The following is a 23,438-nucleotide window of genomic DNA, read 5'->3' on the forward strand; positions in this document are numbered from 1 at the left end:
CCCCCACAAAAAAAAAAAAAAAAAAAAAATCAGAAATAGATGGGGTATCGCTGAAGAAACATTTCACTTTGCTTCTACATTTTATGGACGTAAAGTCACCATATCAGGCTGATACATCAATAACCATAACCAGATGGTATAGCCTTAAAAAGCAGACCTTAAGAAAACAGCGGCTGTCCTTTGGTAACGGGGCAGGGATGGTCTATAGAGAAAAAGATAGAGAAATAAAAAGAAGAAGGTATGAGTATGTTATCGTAATACCCATACTTATACATTTAACAAGAAAAATCATTTAGTTATCATATTGTAAAAAGCAAACATAGAAAGCATTTTATTTTTTACCTGGTAGTTTTTAATTCTCGAGCACAGTCTTTATTGAGGTTGTCAGGCCTGACTTGATGCAGAGATCCGAGCTGAGACCATTTCAGCTGTAGGACGGCCACAGCACCTGTTAGAGCATGTATGTTAAAAAACGTTATTCAGGATACTTTCACATCAATCTATACTTCATTTTACTTGAGGGCTTAATTATGTATTTTGTATTTAGAAGGATACTTCATTAAAAGCTTCTTAAAAAATTGCAATCTACGTTTGTTATATATAATAGAAAAACCAACAATTGCATAGAGGTTCTTTAACACCCATCAAGCAGCATTAACTAACTAACTACATGATATTATAACATTAAAATAAAAGTACTTACCAGATATCTTTGTCTGATGGAGGAAAAGTGGAGAGAGGCTGTTTAGATGTTCGGAATTTACTTATATAGGCTAGGCAATATGTAAATGACTCTAAAAACAGCCAATAGGATTATTCCTGTTTAACAAATTAGTGTTATATTGGCTTTTTTATGGCGGGGCAAATACTTTTTAGGTCTAGGAGTGTTTTTAACTGTAAAATACCTCCACATTTTAGTTTTCAGCGTACGGTTAAATCTTTCTACCATACATGCCTATATGTCAATGGCTGTTATATATAATATTGTATACCGTTTTTCTTCAACAAGTTTTGAAAAACTTTATTTAAAAGAATTCTTTCCCCGCAGCTGTTAGTGACTTTTTTGGGATCTCGCTGTGTGTTAAAACTATATCAAAAGCTTTTTGGTAACCTTACCCTTCTTTTTCTTTTTTAATGTTTGAGCACAGGTTTTTCTAAATACATTTATGACTGTTAACAAATAATTAAAGCCATCATTATATTCGGACAGCGACTGCATATCGCAGAGATCTGCTTGAAATTGTTGCAGCGGTCTGAGTACGAAAACTCTGTTTTCTTACAAAATGCACCCGTGTCGACTTGTACAAATGTATATGCGTTATCCTCTGATAAATATTCTCTGACTTTCTATATATATTTAAGTATATTACCTACCTACCTCCCTCTGTTTACAACATGTTTGTCTCCATAGGGGGTTTATGACTTCTCCATAGGGGGTTTGGGGTTTTCCCCCTCCCTTATCCTTTAGCAAAAAGGCTGACTTTTTAAAATATCTGTTTTTTATATGCTTTACTTTGATTTGGAGCACCCAACGGATGGCTGTAAGTTGTCACCGGTGTCTCGCTGATTAAATTCATATCAAGACGTCTCTTGGCCATTTTCTCTCGACTTGAAAAATATTTAAGAGTGACGCTGGCTTTTTATTTAGACAGAGGGAGAGGGTGAGGGGCGGGGAAAGTGTGTGTGTGTGTGTGTATGTGTGTGTGTGTGTGTGTGTGTGTGTGTGTTCCCCCTCCTTCACCATATGTCTTCTCCCCTCATGTCCTGTCATGTCCTGTTTGCAAAAACAGAGAGGTTTAAATGTGTGTTTTTTAGATGCTTTTACTTTTGATTAATTTCATGTTATTTGCAAGTATTTGTAAGTTACATTCGATACTGTATACAGGATTAACCACACAGGAAGTGGTTAGGAGGCGGGACATATATCCTAGACATATTAATTGATTGAAAACAACGGCATTTTATTTTTCTCATTTTTTAAATTTTAATTTATTTTTTATTTTATTTTGTAAACCGGAAGCGGGGGCGGGACATCCGCCGGAAGCGGGGGCGGGACATCCGGTCGAACGAGGCGGGACTTCCGGTTTCCAAAATAAAAATAAAAAGGCGGGACTTCCGGTCAAATAAGGCGGGACTTCCGGTCGAAAAGGGGCGGGGCGACCTGTCACTTTTTCTGCATACTAATGAGATTTATATGGCATTGGTAACACTACTCATATTTATTGTTGCTTTAAAGGTAGGGTAGGTAATTCACTTCAGAAACACTTTTTGTTATATTCCATGGAATGCTCTTAACATCCCGATAGCAATGAATAAATTAAATGCTTTGACAATAAATACATTAAAACAATTCATCTGTGGAAGCCGTGGCGCTTTAAAAAGCACGACCAATCATCTGAGCCGGCCCTGGGCAGATAATTGGATGGCCTACCTGTCAGCCTTCCATCTCGTGCACAAATTTATCTCGGGCCCTCATTGGTCATGTGCGCGTTCGTGTGTGTTGAAGGAGCGGTTCTGTAAGAAAGTCTGAAGGAAGGGCCAGATTTTTTTCGGCTGCATACTTTCAAATTCTAGCGCACTCGAGCTGGTTTCTCTTTTCTTACCTACCCTACCTTTAATCCCACTCTTCGTTAGAACAAATTAAATTATTTCATGGCGTGTTCAGCCACCTTTTCATTTTTTGTCAATAATTTTTTCAAAATAAATTGTATTTTTAATCTACTCTTCAAACACCTTAAATTAAGATGACTCATTGATTGACTTTTAAAAATATTTATTTTAGCCAGAAGAATAGTTGTGTGCGGTCTTCATCTAAAAGCCCTAATAAAATATTAAACGGTGTAAATGTAAATTCCATATTTGCTGCCAAATAATTTGCAAAATATTATGATTTGTGTGGAAACATTTTCATTATTAAGATTTTATTTTTATTTTAACCTCTTTTCCTTTCTCTCGATCCTCCATAGCAACGGTCATTACAGTCCTTAACAGCGGTCTGTTCTACTGGATTTATAAGGTGTCACATTTTCTGAATTGACCAATCAGAACTGTATTTAGCCTCCGTATTGTTTATGGTTGAATGTGGGCCGCGAACATTTTTTTTATTCTTGTGGGCCCTGAGCCCTGGGTTGAAAAAGGTTGGTAACCGCTGAGCTAGACTGCTGGGGCAGTTCACGGCCTGCCAGCAGTAGTATAACCTGAAAGACACAGCTCAGGGTAAAATCACTCACTGTGAATCATTAGCTCCTCACCTACTTCCTGTTTCACCTCAGTTACTTTTTGAAGTTCGGACAACAGATTGCTGTCCATATTTAAACAAACTTTCGTTCATAACATGGCTTTTGTCAGAGGAATTCGCGGCTTGAATTTTACGAGCTAGACCTATTGTTTCACGATACGGAAAGAAAGAAAGAAAGAAAAGTATCCTCGCTGCAGCGGGACCGAAGCAGCACCATGCCCGAGGTGTCGAAGATGAAGAAGCCCGACGTGAAGCTAGTTCTCCTGGGGGACATGAATGTGGGGAAGACCTCGCTGCTCCACAGGTACACGGAGAGGAAGTTCAAAGACACCGTCAGCACTGTTGGAGGGGCTTTTTTCCTAAAACAGTGGGGACCATACAACATCTCTATATGGGACACTGCTGGTAATATGTTTGTGTTATTCGACTTTTCACCCTGTTTATTTAAAACACTTATCTCATTCCTCCTGTTTATGAGCTGTGTTTACCTGATAAAGCGTGACCCCCACCTGAGGCAATCACAGGCATGTGACAACCCAGTCTGCACAGACACTCTGCAAACACCTCTGTGTTATTTGTGTTTTTTTTGTTGGTATATTACATGCATACTAATTACATTACCTTGTCCTGTACAGCTTTGAACAATTCAAACGTGTCTCGTCAAAAACAGTTCGATAATCTAACACCATCTGGGGAAAAACAACCCTTGAAAGCACATCAAAATAAATCTCCAAATCTATACACAGTCACACACCAATACCAGGGTCCCTTGAACCTCTTTGATAAACATGTAGACTAATCTACTGGGAAAACCTATAATCATTAACATGATATTAGCCCAAAGTTATTTACTCCAAGTTGCTTTGTTTTTAGTCTTAATCTTAAAAGACAAAATAACGGTTGAACTTAATGAAAAAATACTAGATACAAAAGTCAACAACTCAACATTATTGTTGGTTTTGAATACACTCATTTACTCATATTGTTATTAACATTTAACACATCAGTTTCTGGCAGTTGGCAAGACTATCTGAGAAAATCATTTATAACACATCTGTTTTGGCTCTGGTTATTTGTGATTATCATCTTTCACAATTCTTTGTAAAATGCAGAATAAAGCATACATTCTTTAATTGGAAAGCATGACATGCATTAACAATGAAATAACTAGTTTGTTCCAGTTTGAGCTGGTTATCATATGCTAAGTAAGGAGCATTTGACAGCCTTCAAAATACGATTAAGCAAACACCACAAACCTACCCACCATGCAAACAACTGCTTGGTTAAAACAAACACATGGAGGTCTTGTATATTATTGTGCAGTTAGCTTAATGTTGTTAATATAATAGGTCACTTCAGTTTTCCCTGCTTGCAAAAAACAGAGAGGTTAAAAAATCACGGTGTGCTTTGTTTTGCTAAATTGCTCAACATTGGACAAATCTCAACCATCATAACCTGCACAGTCATCCGTGTACTTCTGCATTACTGCTAATTCTCGTACGCAGAACACATTTGACCTTATCATTTCGCATCTTAAAGAGCTGCTTCAGATAGCTTGTTTGATAGCTGCCCGATAAATAACAACTTATTTACATGTGATTTGGCCTTCATGACAGATACACATCAATGGCACTTACCATATTAGGTAAATGTTAAATTTGAAAAAATATTAGTTTTTATATTATCGAATTTTCAGTTGCAAATGCCCTTTATTGACTATTTATTTCAGCATTACTTGAGACTATGTTATACAGAAACATGATTAGTAATCTCTATGCTCTGTCCCCGTTAATACCTTTTATAAAGAACTCTGTTAATTTGCCTGGAGGATTTGTTATCCACAGAACCAGTCCGTTATATTGCTCTTATCTTGAATACATTGAATACATTGAAACTTGTGCTTTTCTCGAACTTCACTCCTTCTTTGGCCCCAAGGATCACAATGACTTAAATCGTTGATCCTAAATACACATATTTATACATATTTATATTGTCAGTGGAAAGAATCATTTGGTGAATCATCAACTTACTGCTAATGAAAAAGCTTATAACATTCCAGTATTGTGTAAACATGAATTACAGTAATCCATCTACAGCAAATACACACTGCCAAAAGTAGAGCTGGTGAGCCACAGAGATAAGGAAAGTCACAGTAAGCCATTTCCTGTCTATGTTCCCCTACTCCGTGACCTCTGACAGGACGTTGGTGTTGCATTTTATTTAGTCTGTGGTAGAAAATGCAGGCACTAAGTAATTTTAGGGCTGCTGTTTCAGAGCCCAGCGGCGGCCATAAAGAGTAATACTGGTTGTACGAGGTCCTGTAGGGGGATTGGCTCGGCAGCTCATTTAAAACATGCTGTTGCTTATTTTTCTGCTGACTAAGCCTGTTCTTAGTTAAGTTTCAAAGCCCCATGTTTCAGCTGCCTGCCCTGTTCCTCTTAACAGTCACATGACAGGGCTACCCGTCTTCCCAGGCTTCAACATATCCTTTCCAAACTTGCATAAACAGTCATTTCCAAAAGCATGAGAAGGAATGCATTTTATCACTTCAGTCAGTAGTTTGTAAGAAATACATTTATTCCTGCCTTGGATCTTTAGTGTATTCAAGAAACTATTTGTGACAAATTGATGTAATGAATACACTCCTAGATTCTATTATAGCTGAAATTATTAGTTGATCAGTTAGTCGACCGGCACTAATAATCGGAAACAGTTTCAATGATGAAATAAAAGATAAACATTATTTGGTTTCTTTGCTCTTTTACTTCATATATAATAGTAAACAATATATTTCGGGTTTACCAACAGTCGTAGCGGAAAACAAGGAATTAAAGAATGTTTATTTGGTAATTTTATGGTTATTTTCCCCAGTTTTCTGACATTTAATGGACAAAGCTATCAGTCAATCAACAAAATAATCTTAGTATTATCCAAGAGATGCCACTGTAGCATCGAGTCACACAACGTGCCTTTTCAACAAAGGTTGTCTCTGTTTTCAAACTGCTGACTATCTTGCACAACTTCGCTCTGTGCGGTGTGTCCTCCTGCAGTGCTGCTCTCACAGTCTGTTTTTAGTTTTGTATGTTTAAAGGGATTCATGTTGAAAATTAAGCCAGAATTTGTTGACCTCGCTGTCTCCTCAGGTCGGGAACAGTTCCACGGTTTGGGATCAATGTACTGCCGAGGTGCAGCCGCTGTCATCCTCACCTACGACGTGTCCAACTGGCAGAGCCTAGCCGAGCTGGAGGAGCGCTTCCTGTCCCTGACTGACACCGCTAACCACGACTGTATCTACGCTTTAGTGGGCAACAAGGCTGACCTAACGGACCCTAGAGCCCAGCTGTCCCAGGACTCAGATGAGGCATCCAAGGACCGAATGGATTGTGGGGAGGAGAGGACAGAAACCCAGGTTCTATCTGCCTGCCCCACGCCCCCGGCCTCCCCTGTTTCCCTCTCGGGGATAACGCCAGGGAAACAGGTGACCCCCGAAGATGCAATGGCTCTTTACGGGAGAATACTGCGCTACAAGGGCCTGGAGGAAAAGAGCAGCCTGCCTGCAGAGAAGATGTGCTTCGAGACGAGCGCCAAGACGGGCTACAATGTGGACAATCTGTTTGAGGCCTTGTTTGATCTGGTGCTGCCCTCCATCCTGAGAAATAAAAATGAGAACCAGCATTCCCTCACAGTGGACCTGGAGGAGTGCAGGGGGTCCAAGCGGGGCAGACCCGGCTGCTGCTAGAGAGGGCTCCCTTGTTTTTAACAATAGACTATCAAAAGTTTGTCTGTGGACCAAATATAAACTGTGACGGTACTACTTAATTGCCTTGACTGAGACCTAATAGCATTAATGACCTCCCGGTAACACAAACAGATTCTGTGATGGTGTCCACTTACATTTTAAGGAATGGAAATACACTTGTGCTGCGTTTTGACTCTAAGCTTTGAAGCCTTCATCCCCAACGACTGAAACCGCACTTGTATCCCAAAGATGTGCCTCTGGCCAGATAACACATAAATGGCAATCACTGCTTTTTGTAAATGTTTTAGATTGAGAATGTCACAAATGTAACAGCACTAATTGTTAGGTGTGTGGCAGGTTGCACTGTGTTTATTATAGTTGTATTTTAAGATTACCACCAATCACTTGCTTTATGCTCTGTTACTAGCATTATTACTGATCTTTATATTTTATATGCACATTTTCAACTTTTCAGTGATCGTATATAGTTAATAAATCTGTGAAATTATTTTTTAGCAATTGTTTTTTTTCGAAGGGACAATGCCCATCAATTAACACAGGCTAGTTTTGATCTACTGTCATAATAAAGATTTATTTTGCAGCCTTTCTGGTCTGCCAGATTCATTAAGTATCTATCACTTAAGGGGTTACCAACCATGCTCTTTTTATATACATTCTATGACCAGATTATGATAAGATTGTTAGAGTAAAAGGACACAATCAGAAATATAACCAACTTTAATCTTTACAATCCAATGAAATGATGAAATTACTAATATTCCATTACAGTTGTTTGTCAGTATATTCCCAGTTTATACAAACTGTTTATTTGCAAACAAGCAACTCTTGGTGAAGTAGAACATTTGACCTACTTTCTAAATTGTGTAAAATACTTTAATCTCACCCAGGATCAGTGGCTGCAGCATGGATTTGCTGCAGTCAGACCTTTGATCCGAGCTGTTTGCAGTCTGTCTTGTTGGAAGTTCAGGTTAGTAGATTTATAAAGGAAAATGAGTGTGACATGAGTAGTATTAGATAATATATATATTTAACCTCTTAAAGAGGGGCTTCAAATTCATTCAGCTGGTATAAATACAAAGATAATCAGTGCATTGTGTGAACATATGGGGTATGAAAAATAAAGATTTATAGATGATTTGCAATAGTTGATTAATACATAAAACAGAAGAACAGCTTGAAGACACTGTTGTATTATAAAAATACATTTTGAAAATAAATGGAATAAAAGCAGGATAATACTGTCGATAGTATCAACCAACAATTGTTCAAGACACATTCTTCAATTGGCAAAGAAGCAGTGTTAGTGGCTTTATGGTGGGCTCTAAACCCTAAACAATACAAACATCTAGAGAAACTGAAGCAGTGCATTCACACGGGCGTCTTTGGTTCAGCTGTAGTGTTCTGATCTACTCTGATTGTTAACAATGAGTCATCGTAGCTGAGGTAATAAGTTAAACAGTAAGCACCAATCCACATTTAACATAAAAATACTTGTTTTCCCATAATGCTGTTGACTTCATAACGGGGCTTCTCCTGTTTTATCTACATCGGGACATTTCACACAGCGTTCATGGCATCGCACAGTCATTGCATATCTGAGCTCTGTGGCTGGAGGAGAATGTTTCCAATTTACATTGATCTAAATCATTATTTGAGATCCCCCTCTGTTTGGTTTAGTACACAGATAGAGAGACAACACTAGGCCACTGTCAATGCAACCGATACTTTGTGTCCATGCTGCTGTTGCGTCTCTCACAAGTTCTTCATGCAGACCTGGCAGCGGCTGATGCGTGACAGCAGCTGACCGGCTTTGAGCGTCTCTGATGACGGCTCAGTGTGGAACGACTCATCGATGGAGGTTAGCCAGAAGCTGTGCTTGTTAGCAAAGTAGTGGCATGTGCCTTTGGCCCCGTTACACTCAAGGAACGGTGCTGTGCGGAAGTCCTCCAGGCAAGAGCCGGGCGATGACAAAGACTGACCTCCGCCTTCATTTCCTGCTGCTGTGTGCTGTGGAGACAAAGATGAGAGGGTGACAAATGAGGCAGGTGTGAGTTCAGATCTACACAAGAGATTTTGGTTACATGTTACAATTTAGAATCTAAGTTAAATATTGATGTTGTGTACATTTTATTTTTGTCAACAAATCCACTTAACGATCAACACCAACAATGAATTCATCAACTAACAAGTTATGTATTTTATGGAAAAGCCTAACATTGCATATTCTTCTATAGTAAATACCTCTAATCAATTCAGAAAATAGTTTCCAACAAACACAGTTGTCTCATACTACATTTTCTTTAAAACTACAGAGTATCCAGCCTTGTCCGACAAATAACACTGCTTGTGATTAGGAGTTACTTTAAACATAATTCCTTTATGTTGCAAAAACACATGCAGTTCTGTTTTCGATGGGTTAATACAGACACAACGAACAAAAACCTGTAGAACAATGGAGGGTAGGTAGAGGAGTGGCGACCTTTGGTCTAAATCAAAAAAGCATAGTATCCTGACTTTTAGCCACTAGCATGGGTCACGTTTCATAAACGCTGCGTCATTGCGACATTGCAATACATGGGGCCATTTCATGAAACCCTCCCTTTCTAGCTGACCAACACCCACACTCTCATTCTCCACATTCCCAGTTTGTCACCAAGGCGTTTTGTTTTACATTCTGTAATAATTAATTTGAGATTTTATAACATTTCCCAAAAGCAAAAGAATACATCATACATAATACAGATGTTTTCACAAGCCAAGAAATAGAACCCATCCTTAGAAAATAGCTCACGCCAAATAGAAGTGTTATCAAGCATTGTCCTCTTGTGTTGTTGTATCAAGATTGGCTACTCACCATGAGGAAGGAGTAGCCGATCCACATGCTGCGCCAGCCCGCAGGACACATAGGGATGGTGATGTCCTGGCTGTGGATTGCGATGGCAACTGATGGAGCTTCACATACTGAGCAGCGGCTGATGTACGGTTTAATCTCTCCCTCTACCACAGGCATCATGGGAATAGGAGCGGTGGTCGACAACCAGTAGGACTTATCATTCCTGCTGGCATAGTAACAAAGGTCTCCTGGGTTGCAGTACAGGAAGGGCATGGTGTTGAACCGTGGGAGGCAGGAGCCAGCCAAACCTGAGAAGGACAAATACAAAATTATACTTTAAAAAAGGCACACATTTAATAAACAAACTTGAGTTAAAGTGTATAACACAATAAATAAGAAAACGATGTAAATAATCATGATATGGTTAAAACTTAAAACAGATTAAAATGATGAGAGGAAATAGGGTGAGGGTGAGGGTTAGGTAGAGATAAGAGATAACGTGTGGTTAAGCACAATAGAGTACATTTAAACTCCCTTACAAGTGAACACAGCAGCCACTTTGCCCCAACTGACAACTATGTGATATTGAAAAATGCTAAAATGAAGTATAACAGTACCACAAGTACAGAAGAATAATTAAAAAATCAATAACTTGACTAAGTAATGTCAGTTATCAGGCAGAACCCAGCAAAAACGACACTTCATTATACCAGAAGAATTAAAACTTCTTACAAATTATATAGAGCCTAGCAAGGGTGCCTTAGCTAACTTAGGTTAATTTGTTATAGGAAGTTATATTGTTATTTTTTCTTTGAAAATGTATGGTTTGTGGTGTGACAGTAGTTTCAATACAAAATAAAAGGTCCTGAGTTCCTGGGAGTTCAAACAAGTGAAGGTGCTCTTTGGTCTGGAGCACAAAAGCTCCAAAATCAAATATCAAAGTTGTTCTTCTGGGAAAAGTAAAAAAACGCTTGGTTGCCTTTTAAATGCTTGCCTTGGCCTTTCTTATTTTTTGAAAGGAGTTTCTGCATCGGAAATAATGTTTTGATGGTCTAACCCAGTTTTATAGTCTTTATAGTTTTAATGTTTCACCTGAGAAAAACGACTTACTTTTACTTACTAAGCACTTTGAATTACCTTGTGTGGAAAAGTGCTATATAAATAAACTTGCCTTGCCTTGGTGAAATGTGGTCAATTATATAGAAATATAAAAAACAGGATTTCTCTTTTTAGCCAAGTCCTAACTGTCATGCATAGTTCATTCACTTAGAAACAAAATCTGATTACGTTGATGAAAAGTCAATGACTGATTGAAATGGTGGAAGAACCTTGTAACAGGGTATGGGCGAAGTAAAGACTTGAAAATATTCAGATCCTTTCCTCTCTGCTAAACGGCCTTGTTCACATTAGAAAATTCCACATTTAAAACAAACGCAGAGCTAACCGGGAGAAGAAAACAATGAATTTATTAAAAGTGTGTTTGACTTGTTAAAAAAAAAACATAAGAGAGATGTTACACATTAAATACAATATGAAATAACCATAAACGATTTCTCCATATTCTGGGGTTATTAGCTTACTCAATTATAAAAAAAGGGGTCCCTTAATAAGAAAACAGCTTTAGGAGGCATTTACATATATTTTCAAGATTGCCTCTAATTATTGCAGGAAACTGTTTATTCTTGTCTGGACTTAATGTACCTCCACAAAGCAGCATCTCATTAGAGTGCCATCTGATTACTCACTTTCTTTTCCTACCAATTCTGCTTTGTCCTTGTTTCTTTCTTTGAGTGTCTTGTTAAACTCCAATAACCAGATGTCATGCCTCCTCTCTGCCTCCTTTATCTTTTTTCTCTGATCTCTATGCCTTTGTTCTCCCCCCGTTTGTTTCATTAGTGGTGTCTCTTTCTCTGTTCTCACAATCCCCATCTCTCAATTGAACTTGTGTTTTCCAACAGAAATATGAGCACACACACAGAGGATGTATGTAGTGTGTATTTGCTTACATTAAAAGATAGCACTAATATAGCTTTTTTTCCTGAGTCTATGTTTAGTCATCGCCAAGAGATCAGCTCTGAAAAACAAGTCTATCCTTTACTATAGTGAAGTCTATTTATAATATATTATCACATGTACCATCTCATTTATTTCACCCCCATAATGCCACTATAGTTCTACTTGTAAATGTGAAATTGAAAAGTAAGATCCCCGACTGCTTCAATTGAAACTCAGCCAGCACATGATGAGCCCGGCTGCTCAGGAATGTCTTCTGGTTCACTGGATCACAATGTCCTTTCTAACAGGACTGTACTGTAACAAACTCACACTGGCACATGTCTAGTAGACAATGCACTGATAACATATTCTCCCAGTCTAATGGAGTAGCAAAAATAATGTTCATTCACAAAAGAGATTAGAGATGACAGTCACCACTTACATTAAAATACCCAAACTATTGTACCCAGACTTACCAAGGTCCTGGTTGTGGGCCTTCTCCTGGCCCTCGAGGTACAGCAGACTGTAGCCGTCCCACAGTTTGGACATGCCCACAGGACACATGGGCACCTGTTCTGTCTGACTGTGTTTCACCAGCAGGTATCCCACGCTGATGCTTCGGCCCGGCATACCAGGTAACCCATGGATACCAGGGTTGCCGTGGTGACCTATTGAGGAATGATGTAATTATTGGTTTGCCTTCATTCATACTCAGAGTAAGGCAATAGACGATTGGAAAATGTTGTGTAATTTTCATCAGGGCCACACTAATTGTAATTCATATATCATCCCAATAATCATCAAAATAAGCTTAAAACTCCGAAGAGGCAATAAAACACACTGCAACGCTATAAAATCCTATATTGTTCCATCTCTACTCATACAGTAAAGACTTGATACATGCATTACCATTTAAGATGGGCTAAATATTAGTCATACAAACAAGTCATATAGCTCTGACTTTACTGATATATCTGAAAACACAAGGTGTACATGCATGTGAATGATTTCAAAGGTTCACTCAAAGTATCAATTATCTAAAATAATGACCTTTAAGAACTCCTTTAGGAACTCTCTAGCTCAAAGCTATCAATTCCTATTTATTCAGACTTTCACAAAAAATCACAATAAAAACCCGAAGACCCTCTTGGGAACTGGGTTCCTGCTCAAGTCTGCACATACTTTAAATCCTTTAATCCAGGTGTATTAACCCTGATCCTAACCACCTGTGTCGGACGTACCTTCACTGCCTTCCAGACCGGGGTGACCCATTTGTCCGGACTCTCCACGGTATCCAGGCGTTCCTGGTGTACCGCCAATCCCCGGCATGCCCTTCTGCCCGATGGGTCCGATGAAACCTGCACAGGAAGAGAATACGTTTGTGTTGCTCAACCGGACAATATAATAAGCGATGCTCAACAACACATGTTTAATTAGAATGACTTACCTGTATCGCCAGGGGGCCCCTGTGGCCCTGATTCCCCTCTGACCCCCTCTGGTCCTTTGATACCCTGTGGTCCTGAGAGGCCTCTCTCTCCTGGGACTCTTACTGGAATTGGAAGGGGACCCTGGTTTCCTGGTATTCCACGAAAACCTGCAGCAGAGAAGGATAATCTAATGACCGTGACAAAAAAACACATAAACTCACATCTGGTAAGGAGTGAGCTGTCTGTAGATTATGTGAAAGTGTATCATATACCTGTAGGTCCAGAGTTTCCTTTTAGGCCAGATTGCCCTCTTTCTCCCTTCAAACCAAAGATCCCGGGGACGCCCATCACTCCTTGCTCTCCTTTTTCCCCTGTAAGGAGAAAAGCATACACACATAGGGGGTGATCATGTTATCAGGAAGTATGGGTGACAGGAATCAGTAGAGATGGAAATAAAAATGCTTAACACACATTATGATTCAATAATCTTTCCAAGCCTTTAACCTTTATATAGACAGTCTATGCCTTTGAAAGAGATAGTGCAACATACTGGTTGCCAACTTTAGAAAACATTTTTTAACTGTATTTCTGTACATATTTTCATTATGTCTAGGATATTTCATTATTTTAATGTTCAATCCTTCTACTTTATTCAACAATATTTAATATTTAATTTAAGGTATTATGTCTATTTTATTGATTTCACCTTGAGATCTGATACTGTAAAATGTTCACTCATCATTTGAACACACGCCTAAAGCTTATCGTTTTAAACATCCACGCTTACCTTTCTTCCCAGAAACACCGTTTGGTCCCCTGTATCCAAAGGAACCTCTATCTCCTTTGAGTCCTTTCCTTCCAGGGATTCCAGGAAAACCATTTATTCCCGGTACACCTTTTTCCCCAGGAGGAGCATCAACACCAGGAAAACCGTTTGCTCCAGGGAAACCTGAGAAACAAATAATTAAGGGTTCATAAACATAGCATTAAAGCCAGTCTGAAGTGACACTTTGTCAGTTCACTAATTACTTTTATAATTAATTACGTTTCAATTTAAAAGAACACCCTGAGCACATTATGCAGAATACTTATAATCAAATGAATCTAGTGTACCCTTTTCCTTAAAGAGAGAGCTGAAACAGTTTTTTTACTCCATTATTTCCACAGCCAGTCAGTTATATTTAGAGAATGCTACTGTTGTTGCTTTTTACCCACTCAGATTTCCTCTGCTGGACAGGAACTAACCTTACATCTATAAGCCTGTTTATCTAACCCTAAGGGCACCTTATTTTACACTCATGTTGAAAACATAGTTCTGTTATATTTCACCTTAGTTAACCTTGCAAAAACGTTTTAATTGCTGTCAAGGCACCAATGAAGATATATTTGACGGAAAACATAGCACATGGATAGTTATGGTATACAAGCGTATTAGGCCATCATGACTAAACTAAGGAGTGTCCATTAAAGGGTTTATGCCTTTGTTCTAAACACATCGCTGAACACTCGCAGACCCATCTAGCCAGCATGTAAGGAACTTATCTAGTAAGCGAGGCTATAAGTTAACGTTAGATCGTTAGTGTTATCCTGGTGAGCACACTCGGTGCGCCTGCTTTCGCGTGGACACGCCTTCCCCCGTTCAGCTACTGCAAACGTATATCATTCATTTCCGCAGATTTTTTTGATTGTATATATATAGTCAATTAAGTGATTGTTTTCAGACACAGTCATAGTATAAAAGGTGTTGCAATACTAGGAAGGGTGAGTGAAATATGGCTCTGTTTAATTTAACTTTGGCTTTCTTTGATCCCACTGCATCTTCTCACCTGGGTACCCTTTAGGTCCATGAGAGCCAGGGTCCCCTATGAGTCCTGGTCTGTCAGGAGTCCCGTCTAGTCCAACGGGGCCTCGGAGTCCCGACGATCCAGGTTGACCTCGGTCACCTGAACAAGTGAAAAATGAGATTGTTTCAAGTCTTAAGATGCTTAAACCCTTTCAAAATGTACATTTTGTGTCGCTGTGCATTATTGGTGATAGTTTGGAAAGTTTCCCATTAAAGGTAGGGTAGGTAAGAATGGAGAAACCAGCTTGAGTGCGCAAGAATTTGAAAGTACGCAGCCGAAAAAAATCTGCCCCTTCCTTCAGACTTTCTTACAGAGCCCCTCCTCCAACACATACGAACGCGCACATGACCAATGAGGGCACGAGATAAGTTTGTGCACGAGATGGAAGGCTGACAGGCAGGTAGGCCATCCAGTTATTTTAGCCAGGCCGGTGAAAATAATTGGTCTAGCTTTTTACAGCGCCACAGCTTCCACAGATGACATTTTTGTATGTATTTATTGTTAAAGCATTTAATATATTCATTGCTATCGGGATGTTAAGAGCATTCCATGGAATATAACAAAAAGTGTTTCTGAATTGAATTACCTACCCCACCTTTAATGCAGAAGAGTAATGGCTTACCTAGAGGGCCCTGAAAGCCTTTCAAACCCACTGTGCCGGGAAAACCTGGCTGGCTGTTGGGGTCCCCGTCTACTCCCTTCTGTCCTTTGTTTCCGGGTTCCCCAGTTGGTCCAGTGGTATCCAGACCTGATGAAAATATGAACAGGGGACAAGTGTCGGAGGTATTTACATTTACAAAAAATGGATATCCTCTCCACATTTAGTGAAGAATATACCTTGATTGACTTATAGTACAGTATACTTACTACTAAACGCATAGTAAGAACGTTTTCATCTTTAACTACAAATGTCTAAGTAAGCAACAATCAAAGTTTAAAAAGTATTTTGGCAATATTTCTTAAGAGTTTCATACCAAGAAGAACACATTCAATAATACATTAATCTCTCACGAGCAACAACAAGAGAATAGTGTGTTCAAGTTGATAGAGAAAATACGTTTTTGGTGGTTTTTAGCTTTATGAATGTATATAAAAGTTGTATCCGACCCATTTTTAACTGGCAGCATTTGTTCATTATGTTCTAGTCGTGAACAGTACAAAGAGACAATTCTGGTTAAATACCTGGTGTGCCGGGGACACCCTTTTGTCCTTTAAGTCCATGTAATCCATAAAGACCCTTCAGGCCAGGGAAACCTGCACACATTTGTATATATCAGATGGAGGAATATGGTGGACCACAAGTACAGTATGTATTTTATTGTAAAACAAAGAAAAGAAATTGGTTTGGTTATGTTACCTTTGTTTCCTGGGAAGCCTGGAAAACCTGGGTGTCCGTCCTTTCCAGGAGTTCCAGTAAAGCCTTTTTGACCTTGGTTACCAGGAGTTCCCTTCTGCCCATCAGAGCCTGCATGAAACAAACACAATTACAATATTGTGTACACATTGCTATTTCATTATGCTACAATGTCCATTATAACATTTTATAAGGAATGGGATTCTTTTACCTTTGTACCCTATTATTCCTGGATTCCCAGACTCTCCCCTTCTCCCTTCAATTCCACCAAATCCAGGCATACCCCAGTCCCCTGGTTGTCCAGATAATCCTTTCTGGCCTGTAAAAGAGGTATTACACATCACATGAGATGCACAAATTGGCCTCTACATGTTAAGTGATGCAGATCAACATCAGAGGAGATGGAACATAAACTGTTAAAGACAAGTTTATTTATATAGCACTTTTCAACACAAGGCAATTCAAAGTGCTTTACAAAAAATGAAAGACATTAAGAAAATGGCATTTAAAATCAGTCATTAAAAAGAAAAGCTAATAAAATAAACATTAAAAGAAGAAATACATGGATAAAAGTTACAGTGCAGTCTAAGATATGAATAGTTCAATTAAAAGCTGCGACAAAAAGAAAAGTCTTCAGCCTGGATTTAAAAGTAGTAAGAGTTGCAGCGGACCTACAGGTTTCTGGGAGTTTGTTCCAGATATTTGGAGCATAATAACTGAACGCTGCTTTACCATGTTTAGTTCTGACTCTGGGGACAGAAAGCTGACCAGTCCCTGAAGACCTGAGAGATCTGGATGGTTCATAATTTAGCAGAAGATCAGAAATGTATTTTGGGCCTAAACCATTCAGTGCTTTATAAACCAGCAGCAGTATTTTTGAAATCTATTCTTTGACACACAGGAAGCCAGTGTAAAGACTTCAGAACAGGAGTGATGTGATCCATTTTCTTAGTGTTAGTGAGGACTCGAGCAGCGGCGTTCTTAATCAGCTGCAGCTTTCTAATAGATTTTTTAGTGAGACCTGTGAAGACACCATTGCAGTAGTCGAGTCTACTGAAGATAAAAGCATGGACAAGTTTTTCCAAATCCTGCAGTGACATTAGTCTTTTAATCCTAGATATGTTCTTTAGGTGATAGTAGGCTGATTTAGTAACTGTTTTAATGTGACTGTTGAAACTCAGGTCAGAGTCCATGACTACACCTAGATTTCTGGCTTTATCTGTTGTTTTGAACATTGCAGGCTGAAGCTCAGCGCTAACTTTTAAACGTTCTGCCTTGGCTCCAAAAACCATTACCTCAGTGTTATCTTTGTTTAATTGGAGAAAGTTCTGACACATCCAGTCATTGATTTGTTCAATGCACTTACTCAGTGTTTGAATTGGAGCATAGTCTCCTGGTGAAATTGTTACGTACATTTGTGTGTCATCTGCATAGCTATGGTAACTTATTTTGTTGTTCTTCATTATCTGAGCCAGTGGTAGCATGTAGACGTTAAAGAGAAGAGGCCCCAAGATGCAGCCTTGAGGTACCCCACATGTCATATTTGTCAACTCAGATTTGTATTTACCTATAGAAACAAAGTTGTTTCTGTCCTTTAAGTAGGATTCAAACCAATTTAGAACTGTTTCCGAAAGTCCCACCCAGTTTTCCAGTCGGTCTAGTAATATGTTAAAGCTACAGTCATACCTGGATCTCCTGGAAGACCATGCTCTCCTCTCAATCCGGTGGTTCCTGGAAGGTCTATGCGTGGGCCTTTCTCACCTGTAATCCAAATGCACCATCACTCACAATATTTTTGCCACTTTTCTCACTTTATAATTAGCATCTTGGTCTCCATTTATCTGGAGACTAAATATGAGGTCGTACCTTTAAATCCCTTCCTTCCTGTTTCGCCTGATGCACCATAGGCACCAGGACCTCCATTAATGCCCTGAAAAGTAATGAGCAATCAACATAAAAATATGTCATTATGACATGAGATGTTGCAATGAATATAATGTATTGAATAATAAGGTATATAAATGTATTTGTAACTTCAAGACAATTAACATTACACAAACATCCGAACGGAGAGAGTACAATAAAAAACTATGGACTTAAAGGAATACTAAAGGAAAGGCAGATTGGAACATAGACAGACAGAGTCATCAAACAACCGTGCCTCTGTTGACGAGTAAACTTAATTTGAACTAAGTGGCTCTTTAAGGCGTAATAATTAGATTAGATTTTCCCAGTATGATTCTGCTCACCTTGTTGCCTGGCATTCCCCAAAACCCAGTAATTCCTCTGTTCCCAGTTGGGCCCGGCATTCCTTTGATTCCCAGCAGCCCCTCTGCACCTAGTTCTCCACGGTGACCCTTGTTATTGCTGGGCTTTCCAGGATACCCGTGAGATCCCTCTTTACCAGGCACACCGGGCAAACCCTTAAGACCTGTGGAGCAGAGAAGGAGGTGAGGAAGTGAAGCCTGAGAGGACATAGGAAGTGAGAAGGAAAGAGTGACTGATGCACACCTCTCGGCCCGGTGAAACCTTGATTTCCATAATTTCCGAAGTCCCCCTTCGCTCCCTTCATGTCAACAACCATCTGGGCGGGGATGAGAGGCTTATTCCCGGAGGGCCCTCTCAAACCACGATCACCTGGAAGACAGAGATGATAAGTCACACAGTTTTTGTGGTGGTCCCACTGGCATCTCAAACACTTTATAAAAGAACAGTCTCACCTTTCACTCCGCTTTGACCCAGCAATCCTTTTAGGCCGACTTGGCCCATCGTTCCTGGGTCTCCGCCTGGCCCACTGAAGCCCTTCCCCCCAAAATTGCCCCTGTTACCCTCAAAGCCTGACATGCCGGGAGATCCTTTGTATCCTGCAAAAGAGAAGGATCATCAGGAACCACTGAAGACACATTTTTCAGATCAAAACTGCAAAGTACACAAATTACATGTTGTCTTATTATTTGACGTTTATTTCAGTCTGTATTCTTTAGAGAGTAGAATTGTCTTGTTTAATAACCCTGCTTCCTGATGGAATTTGTGATGGTAAACATTTGATTCCAGAAACAGTAACAGGAAGGCATACTCATCTTCTAACAATGGCCGTTTTTAGATGGTTTTCCCACAACAAAGCTGCCTATACTTGTTCATTCAGGTAAGAAAAGGGTATTAGTAAATGAGAGGAACAAACCCTTCATTCCTGGAACTCCTGGGCGTCCATCTTGACCAGACTCTCCAAGTTCACCTGATGGGCCGTACTCTCCGGTACCACCATTAGCACCGTATGGCCCAGGGACTCCTTTTAATCCTATTGGACCTGGAGGGCCCGGGTCTCCCTCAACTCCCCTCTCTCCAGTGAAACCTGGTGAGCAGAATGAAGAGCCAGAAGGATGTTAGACGTGCACATTTCTATTAATTTCTGAGAGACAGTGTTGGAGTGTGTGTTCCTCTAACCTGGCTGTCCGGCACTGCCTGGCTGCCCAGGTAGACCCGCTCCCCCAGGGTCTCCAGGGTAACCGTACTTGCCTGCAGGCCCAGGCCTCCCTTCCTCCCCCTGCAGACCCAGAGGACCAGTGTCACCCTTGAAGCCGATCATACCAGGCATGCCGCCCATTCCTGGAGAATGGAATAACAACATTAGTGGTTAATGGCTTATTTTTTCATAGGATGCCACCAATTCTGAAAGTAAAGCAACAATGAAGAGTGAGACGAAGTTACAGGAAGGTTAATCACATTGGATATAAGTTATAGACATGGTAAGGGTGTGAATAACCTGGATAGCCTTGATCTCCTGGATCTCCAGTCTGGCCTTTATTCCCTTGCAGTCCCGGCTGACCTGGGACACCGGGGGATCCTGACGATGCTCCAAAGATCTCTCCGTGAGCACCTTTTTCACCTCGCGAACCATATCTGCCGGGCACACCACGCACACCAGGGGATCCTACTGAACCATTGCCGCCGGGAACCCCCAACTCTCCACGGGGGCCGGAAAAACCTTTATTCAAAGAACCATAAATGTTAATAAAATAATCTGTATTTAGGAAAAACCAGTAGATCAGATGTGGTCAGGACTATCTGACTATGCCCAGTAAGTGTTTTCCTGTCACTCTTTACCTGGTGGTCCAGTACGGCCACCTTTGCCTTGTTCTCCTGTTTCGCCTTTCCCTCCATGTTCTCCAAGTGGACCCTTTGATCCCTTTTGGCCCGGAGGACCTGTTGGTTCACAAGGCATAAAAATGTACTCCAAGCAGGTTCCTGTGGACAGCACTCAGCACTTATTTCTTACCCTTGAAACCCGGTAATCCACTGGAACCTGGAAGTCCAGGTAGCCCAGCAGGTCCGGGAAAAGTGCCACAAGGACCTAAGATTCAAATAAAAAGCTTTAGGGCAACATCATGGTCATATGTAGAAGTTGAATGTGCAAATGACTACTTTGTGGTTTTTATCCGCTGCCCAGCGTGGATTGTTTTAACAACATGACATCATAACTCAGTGGCGAACCGTCAGAGCCTTCAAGGTATTCAGAGAATACCCTGGAACACTCAGATAAAACAAACCAATCAGATCTTGTTCTGGGTCTCTGGGTAGGATATCATTCAACCAAGGTATTCTACATCCTTGATCGAATGCCCTGGCCGTTTCACTGAATGAGAGCGTACGTTTGGACTGACAGTTTGATCAACCAATCATATATTGATTTGTAGCCAATGGGCGTATTCTTTCAGTTTCCCTCGGTTCCAGGGTACTCTAGAAGGCCCGCTATTTAACTGGCTCGAGACAGAGGATCTAGAGATGATTGCGACGAAGCAATTCATGCCGTTTTATTGATTTTAACGTTGAAATGACAAGTGCAACAGGTGAAGATGAAGTTGTTGCGGAATTGTTATGAGTACCCTTTTCAAGACGACAATTCAGTGAAAAGACGGACATTATAATGCCGCGAAGGGGCGGCGGCGGGGGATGTGTGTGTCTACAGAAGGTCCAGTTGTGATAGACACGGTTCGCCACTGTCATAACTATATTAGCTAGTTTCTCTGTACACTTGATCTCAATTGGTTAACAAGAAACAAGAAAATGATCTAGAGGCAAAAGCAAAAACAAAGCTATTATACCAGCTACCTGTTACATCCACCTGTCCTCCATCTCCTGGACTACAGCCGCCTTTCAGTTTCATTGAGAGAAAAGGAAAAAGAGAGAGGCATTCGGAACAAGAGTTACTTTAAAGCACAAGCATTATCTCAAACAAGCTTTGCTGCAGCTTGTTTGACCACAGGAGGCAAGAAAAAAATTAAATGGCAAAATACAAATGTCATGCTCTCTCCTTTTTTAATCTCAAGCTATTAATGTTCATTCCCGTTTCAGAGCTTTTGCATTTGATGACAGGCCAGGTAAAATGAAATAATTAAAAGAGTGAAAACAGGTCAAATCATTATAAAGACAAAGGCATTGAAGGAGAAATATGCAACACCATATTGAGATTGAAAGGACATAAGGAGGCAGACAGCCACCTCTCACCTGGAGCGCCAGGTGTTCCTGGAACTCCATCATAACCTGCAGCGCCATCGTCTCCAGGTAGACCACGTTGGCCCTTGAAGCCCCCAAGGACTTCACCGTCTTGTCCACTTAGCCCGGGTGAGCCGGGTCGACCAGGCTGACCTGAGTAACCTTTGTCTCCATATTGTCCTCTTTTACCTTCTCCCTGTACACAAAGAGATAATGCCACTTTAGAAGAAACCCTAAGTCAACAGAATATGTAAACTATGAAACAGTTGTTCTGACAGTTGCACTCACTGGAAGACCTCGGATCCCAGAGATACCAGGAAAACCATTTCGGCCTGAAACACCAAATGTTCCCTGCACACCGTTTTGCCCGGGATCCCCTGCGTCTCCAGGATATGCTGTAACGACACACATACACATACAATCAGTACACAGCACTGCTCATGGGCTCGCAATGTAATGGGCCAACAAGTCTTGATATTCTCTGATACTGCTTTCTGTTATAAATGTTAGCGTGTATCTTTGGAACATTCTGTTACTACCGTATTTTCCAAGCTTCCCTTGGAAAAGAGATCTCATTAGGACTTACCTGCTTAGATAAAGTTTCATAGTGAAACAAATCAGCAGTTGGGGAGTCAGTGTGTGATTTCTTGGCCTAGATGTTCTGAAATGAGATATAATACCAGGTACACTGCACCTTTCCCGGAGACCACCCTTGCTTCTCCTTTTCGACCTTGTGGTCCCGGCTCACCGTTGAGCCCAGGAAATCCCTGCAAGGCGAGACAGACAATTGTGAGGAGACAGAAAGGGCTTGAACAATGGAAAAGAAAGAATAGAAATGACTTGATGATTCTTACAGGGGATCCGAAGTCTCCATGTGGACCTGGATTTCCCACATCCCCTTCTCGACCAAACTCTCCAGTCATCCCAGCGTCGCCGCGCTCCCCGGCAGGCCCAGGTCGCCCCGATGGAGAGTTCACGATGCTGCATTCACACAGCCCGTGATCACCTACACGGACACACCATTGCACAAAGAGTGTGTTCTGAATTTAACTGACTCTTTTACTCTGGGTAAATTAAATATAAGAGTAAATAATTCATAAAACTACAACTTTCTTTGCTATTATCTAATAATCCATCATTATGTCAACATCCTCTTAAGCATGAACAGTATAACTACAGCACCTTTCAATCCTTTAGAGCCCGCATTGCCGGGCCTTCCTCTCCCACCAGCAGAACCCTTGAAGAACTCAATCCCTAAGGACGAATGGAAATAGAAACATGTAGAAATACAGGTAAAGGTAGAGCTCAAAGGAGACAACATGTTTGTATATTTTGAAGAAAATAACTTGTATTAAGAATAAAACATAACATTTTCATTGTTAAACATTTTTATCAGTATTTCCAAAAGACTTGGAAATAAATACTGAAAGACACTAGGTCTCAAAAATCAAATGTTCTGCCAGCAAAATGAAATAGTTTATGAAAAAAACTAAA

At 40.3% G+C, this 23,438-nt stretch overlaps 2 protein-coding genes across 2 annotated transcripts in view; one reads left to right on the top strand and one right to left on the bottom strand.

Annotated features, from left to right (window-relative positions):
- Positions 1-3,185: 3,185 nt before the first annotated feature.
- On the top strand, positions 3,186-7,583 carry rab20 (RAB20, member RAS oncogene family). Its single transcript, XM_034109429.1, has 2 exons — positions 3,186-3,643; positions 6,382-7,583. Exons 1-2 carry the CDS (start codon positions 3,454-3,456, stop codon positions 6,975-6,977), a joined length of 786 nt encoding a protein of 261 aa, XP_033965320.1. The 5' UTR covers positions 3,186-3,453; the 3' UTR covers positions 6,978-7,583.
- A 114-nt stretch (positions 7,584-7,697) lies between these two features.
- The window catches only part of col4a2 (collagen, type IV, alpha 2), a 55,585-nt gene continuing 39,844 nt past the window's right edge, over positions 7,698-23,438 (bottom strand). The window contains exons 21-48 of the mRNA XM_034109427.2: positions 23,127-23,198; positions 22,799-22,950; positions 22,639-22,711; positions 22,233-22,339; positions 21,957-22,140; positions 21,561-21,602; positions 20,728-20,802; positions 20,556-20,654; positions 20,215-20,436; positions 19,896-20,057; positions 19,633-19,803; positions 19,172-19,315; positions 18,963-19,088; positions 18,701-18,882; positions 18,318-18,381; positions 18,138-18,212; positions 16,663-16,770; positions 16,455-16,562; positions 16,280-16,351; positions 15,720-15,845; positions 15,080-15,196; positions 14,041-14,202; positions 13,526-13,624; positions 13,274-13,420; positions 13,068-13,184; positions 12,303-12,494; positions 9,853-10,139; positions 7,698-9,005 (exon numbers count right to left, since the gene is read on the bottom strand). Of these exons, the coding sequence (XP_033965318.1) occupies positions 8,751-9,005; positions 9,853-10,139; positions 12,303-12,494; positions 13,068-13,184; positions 13,274-13,420; positions 13,526-13,624; positions 14,041-14,202; positions 15,080-15,196; positions 15,720-15,845; positions 16,280-16,351; positions 16,455-16,562; positions 16,663-16,770; positions 18,138-18,212; positions 18,318-18,381; positions 18,701-18,882; positions 18,963-19,088; positions 19,172-19,315; positions 19,633-19,803; positions 19,896-20,057; positions 20,215-20,436; positions 20,556-20,654; positions 20,728-20,802; positions 21,561-21,602; positions 21,957-22,140; positions 22,233-22,339; positions 22,639-22,711; positions 22,799-22,950; positions 23,127-23,198 (3,740 nt within the window). The 3' untranslated portion in view covers positions 7,698-8,750. The remainder of the gene's footprint in view (positions 9,006-9,852; positions 10,140-12,302; positions 12,495-13,067; positions 13,185-13,273; positions 13,421-13,525; positions 13,625-14,040; positions 14,203-15,079; positions 15,197-15,719; positions 15,846-16,279; positions 16,352-16,454; positions 16,563-16,662; positions 16,771-18,137; positions 18,213-18,317; positions 18,382-18,700; positions 18,883-18,962; positions 19,089-19,171; positions 19,316-19,632; positions 19,804-19,895; positions 20,058-20,214; positions 20,437-20,555; positions 20,655-20,727; positions 20,803-21,560; positions 21,603-21,956; positions 22,141-22,232; positions 22,340-22,638; positions 22,712-22,798; positions 22,951-23,126; positions 23,199-23,438) is intronic.

Source organism: Pseudochaenichthys georgianus, chromosome 21, assembly GCF_902827115.2.
Source record: "Pseudochaenichthys georgianus chromosome 21, fPseGeo1.2, whole genome shotgun sequence".
In the NCBI taxonomy this organism is placed as follows: Eukaryota; Metazoa; Chordata; class Actinopteri; order Perciformes; family Channichthyidae; genus Pseudochaenichthys; species Pseudochaenichthys georgianus.

Coding starts and splice junctions, on each gene's coding strand:
- rab20 (XM_034109429.1), top strand. CDS start 3,454: ATGCCCGAGGTGTCGAAGATGAAGAAGCCCGACGTGAAGCTAGTTCTC. Junction 3,644..6,381: donor CTCTATATGGGACACTGCTG/GTAATATGTTTG, acceptor CTGTCTCCTCAG/GTCGGGAACAGTTCCACGGT.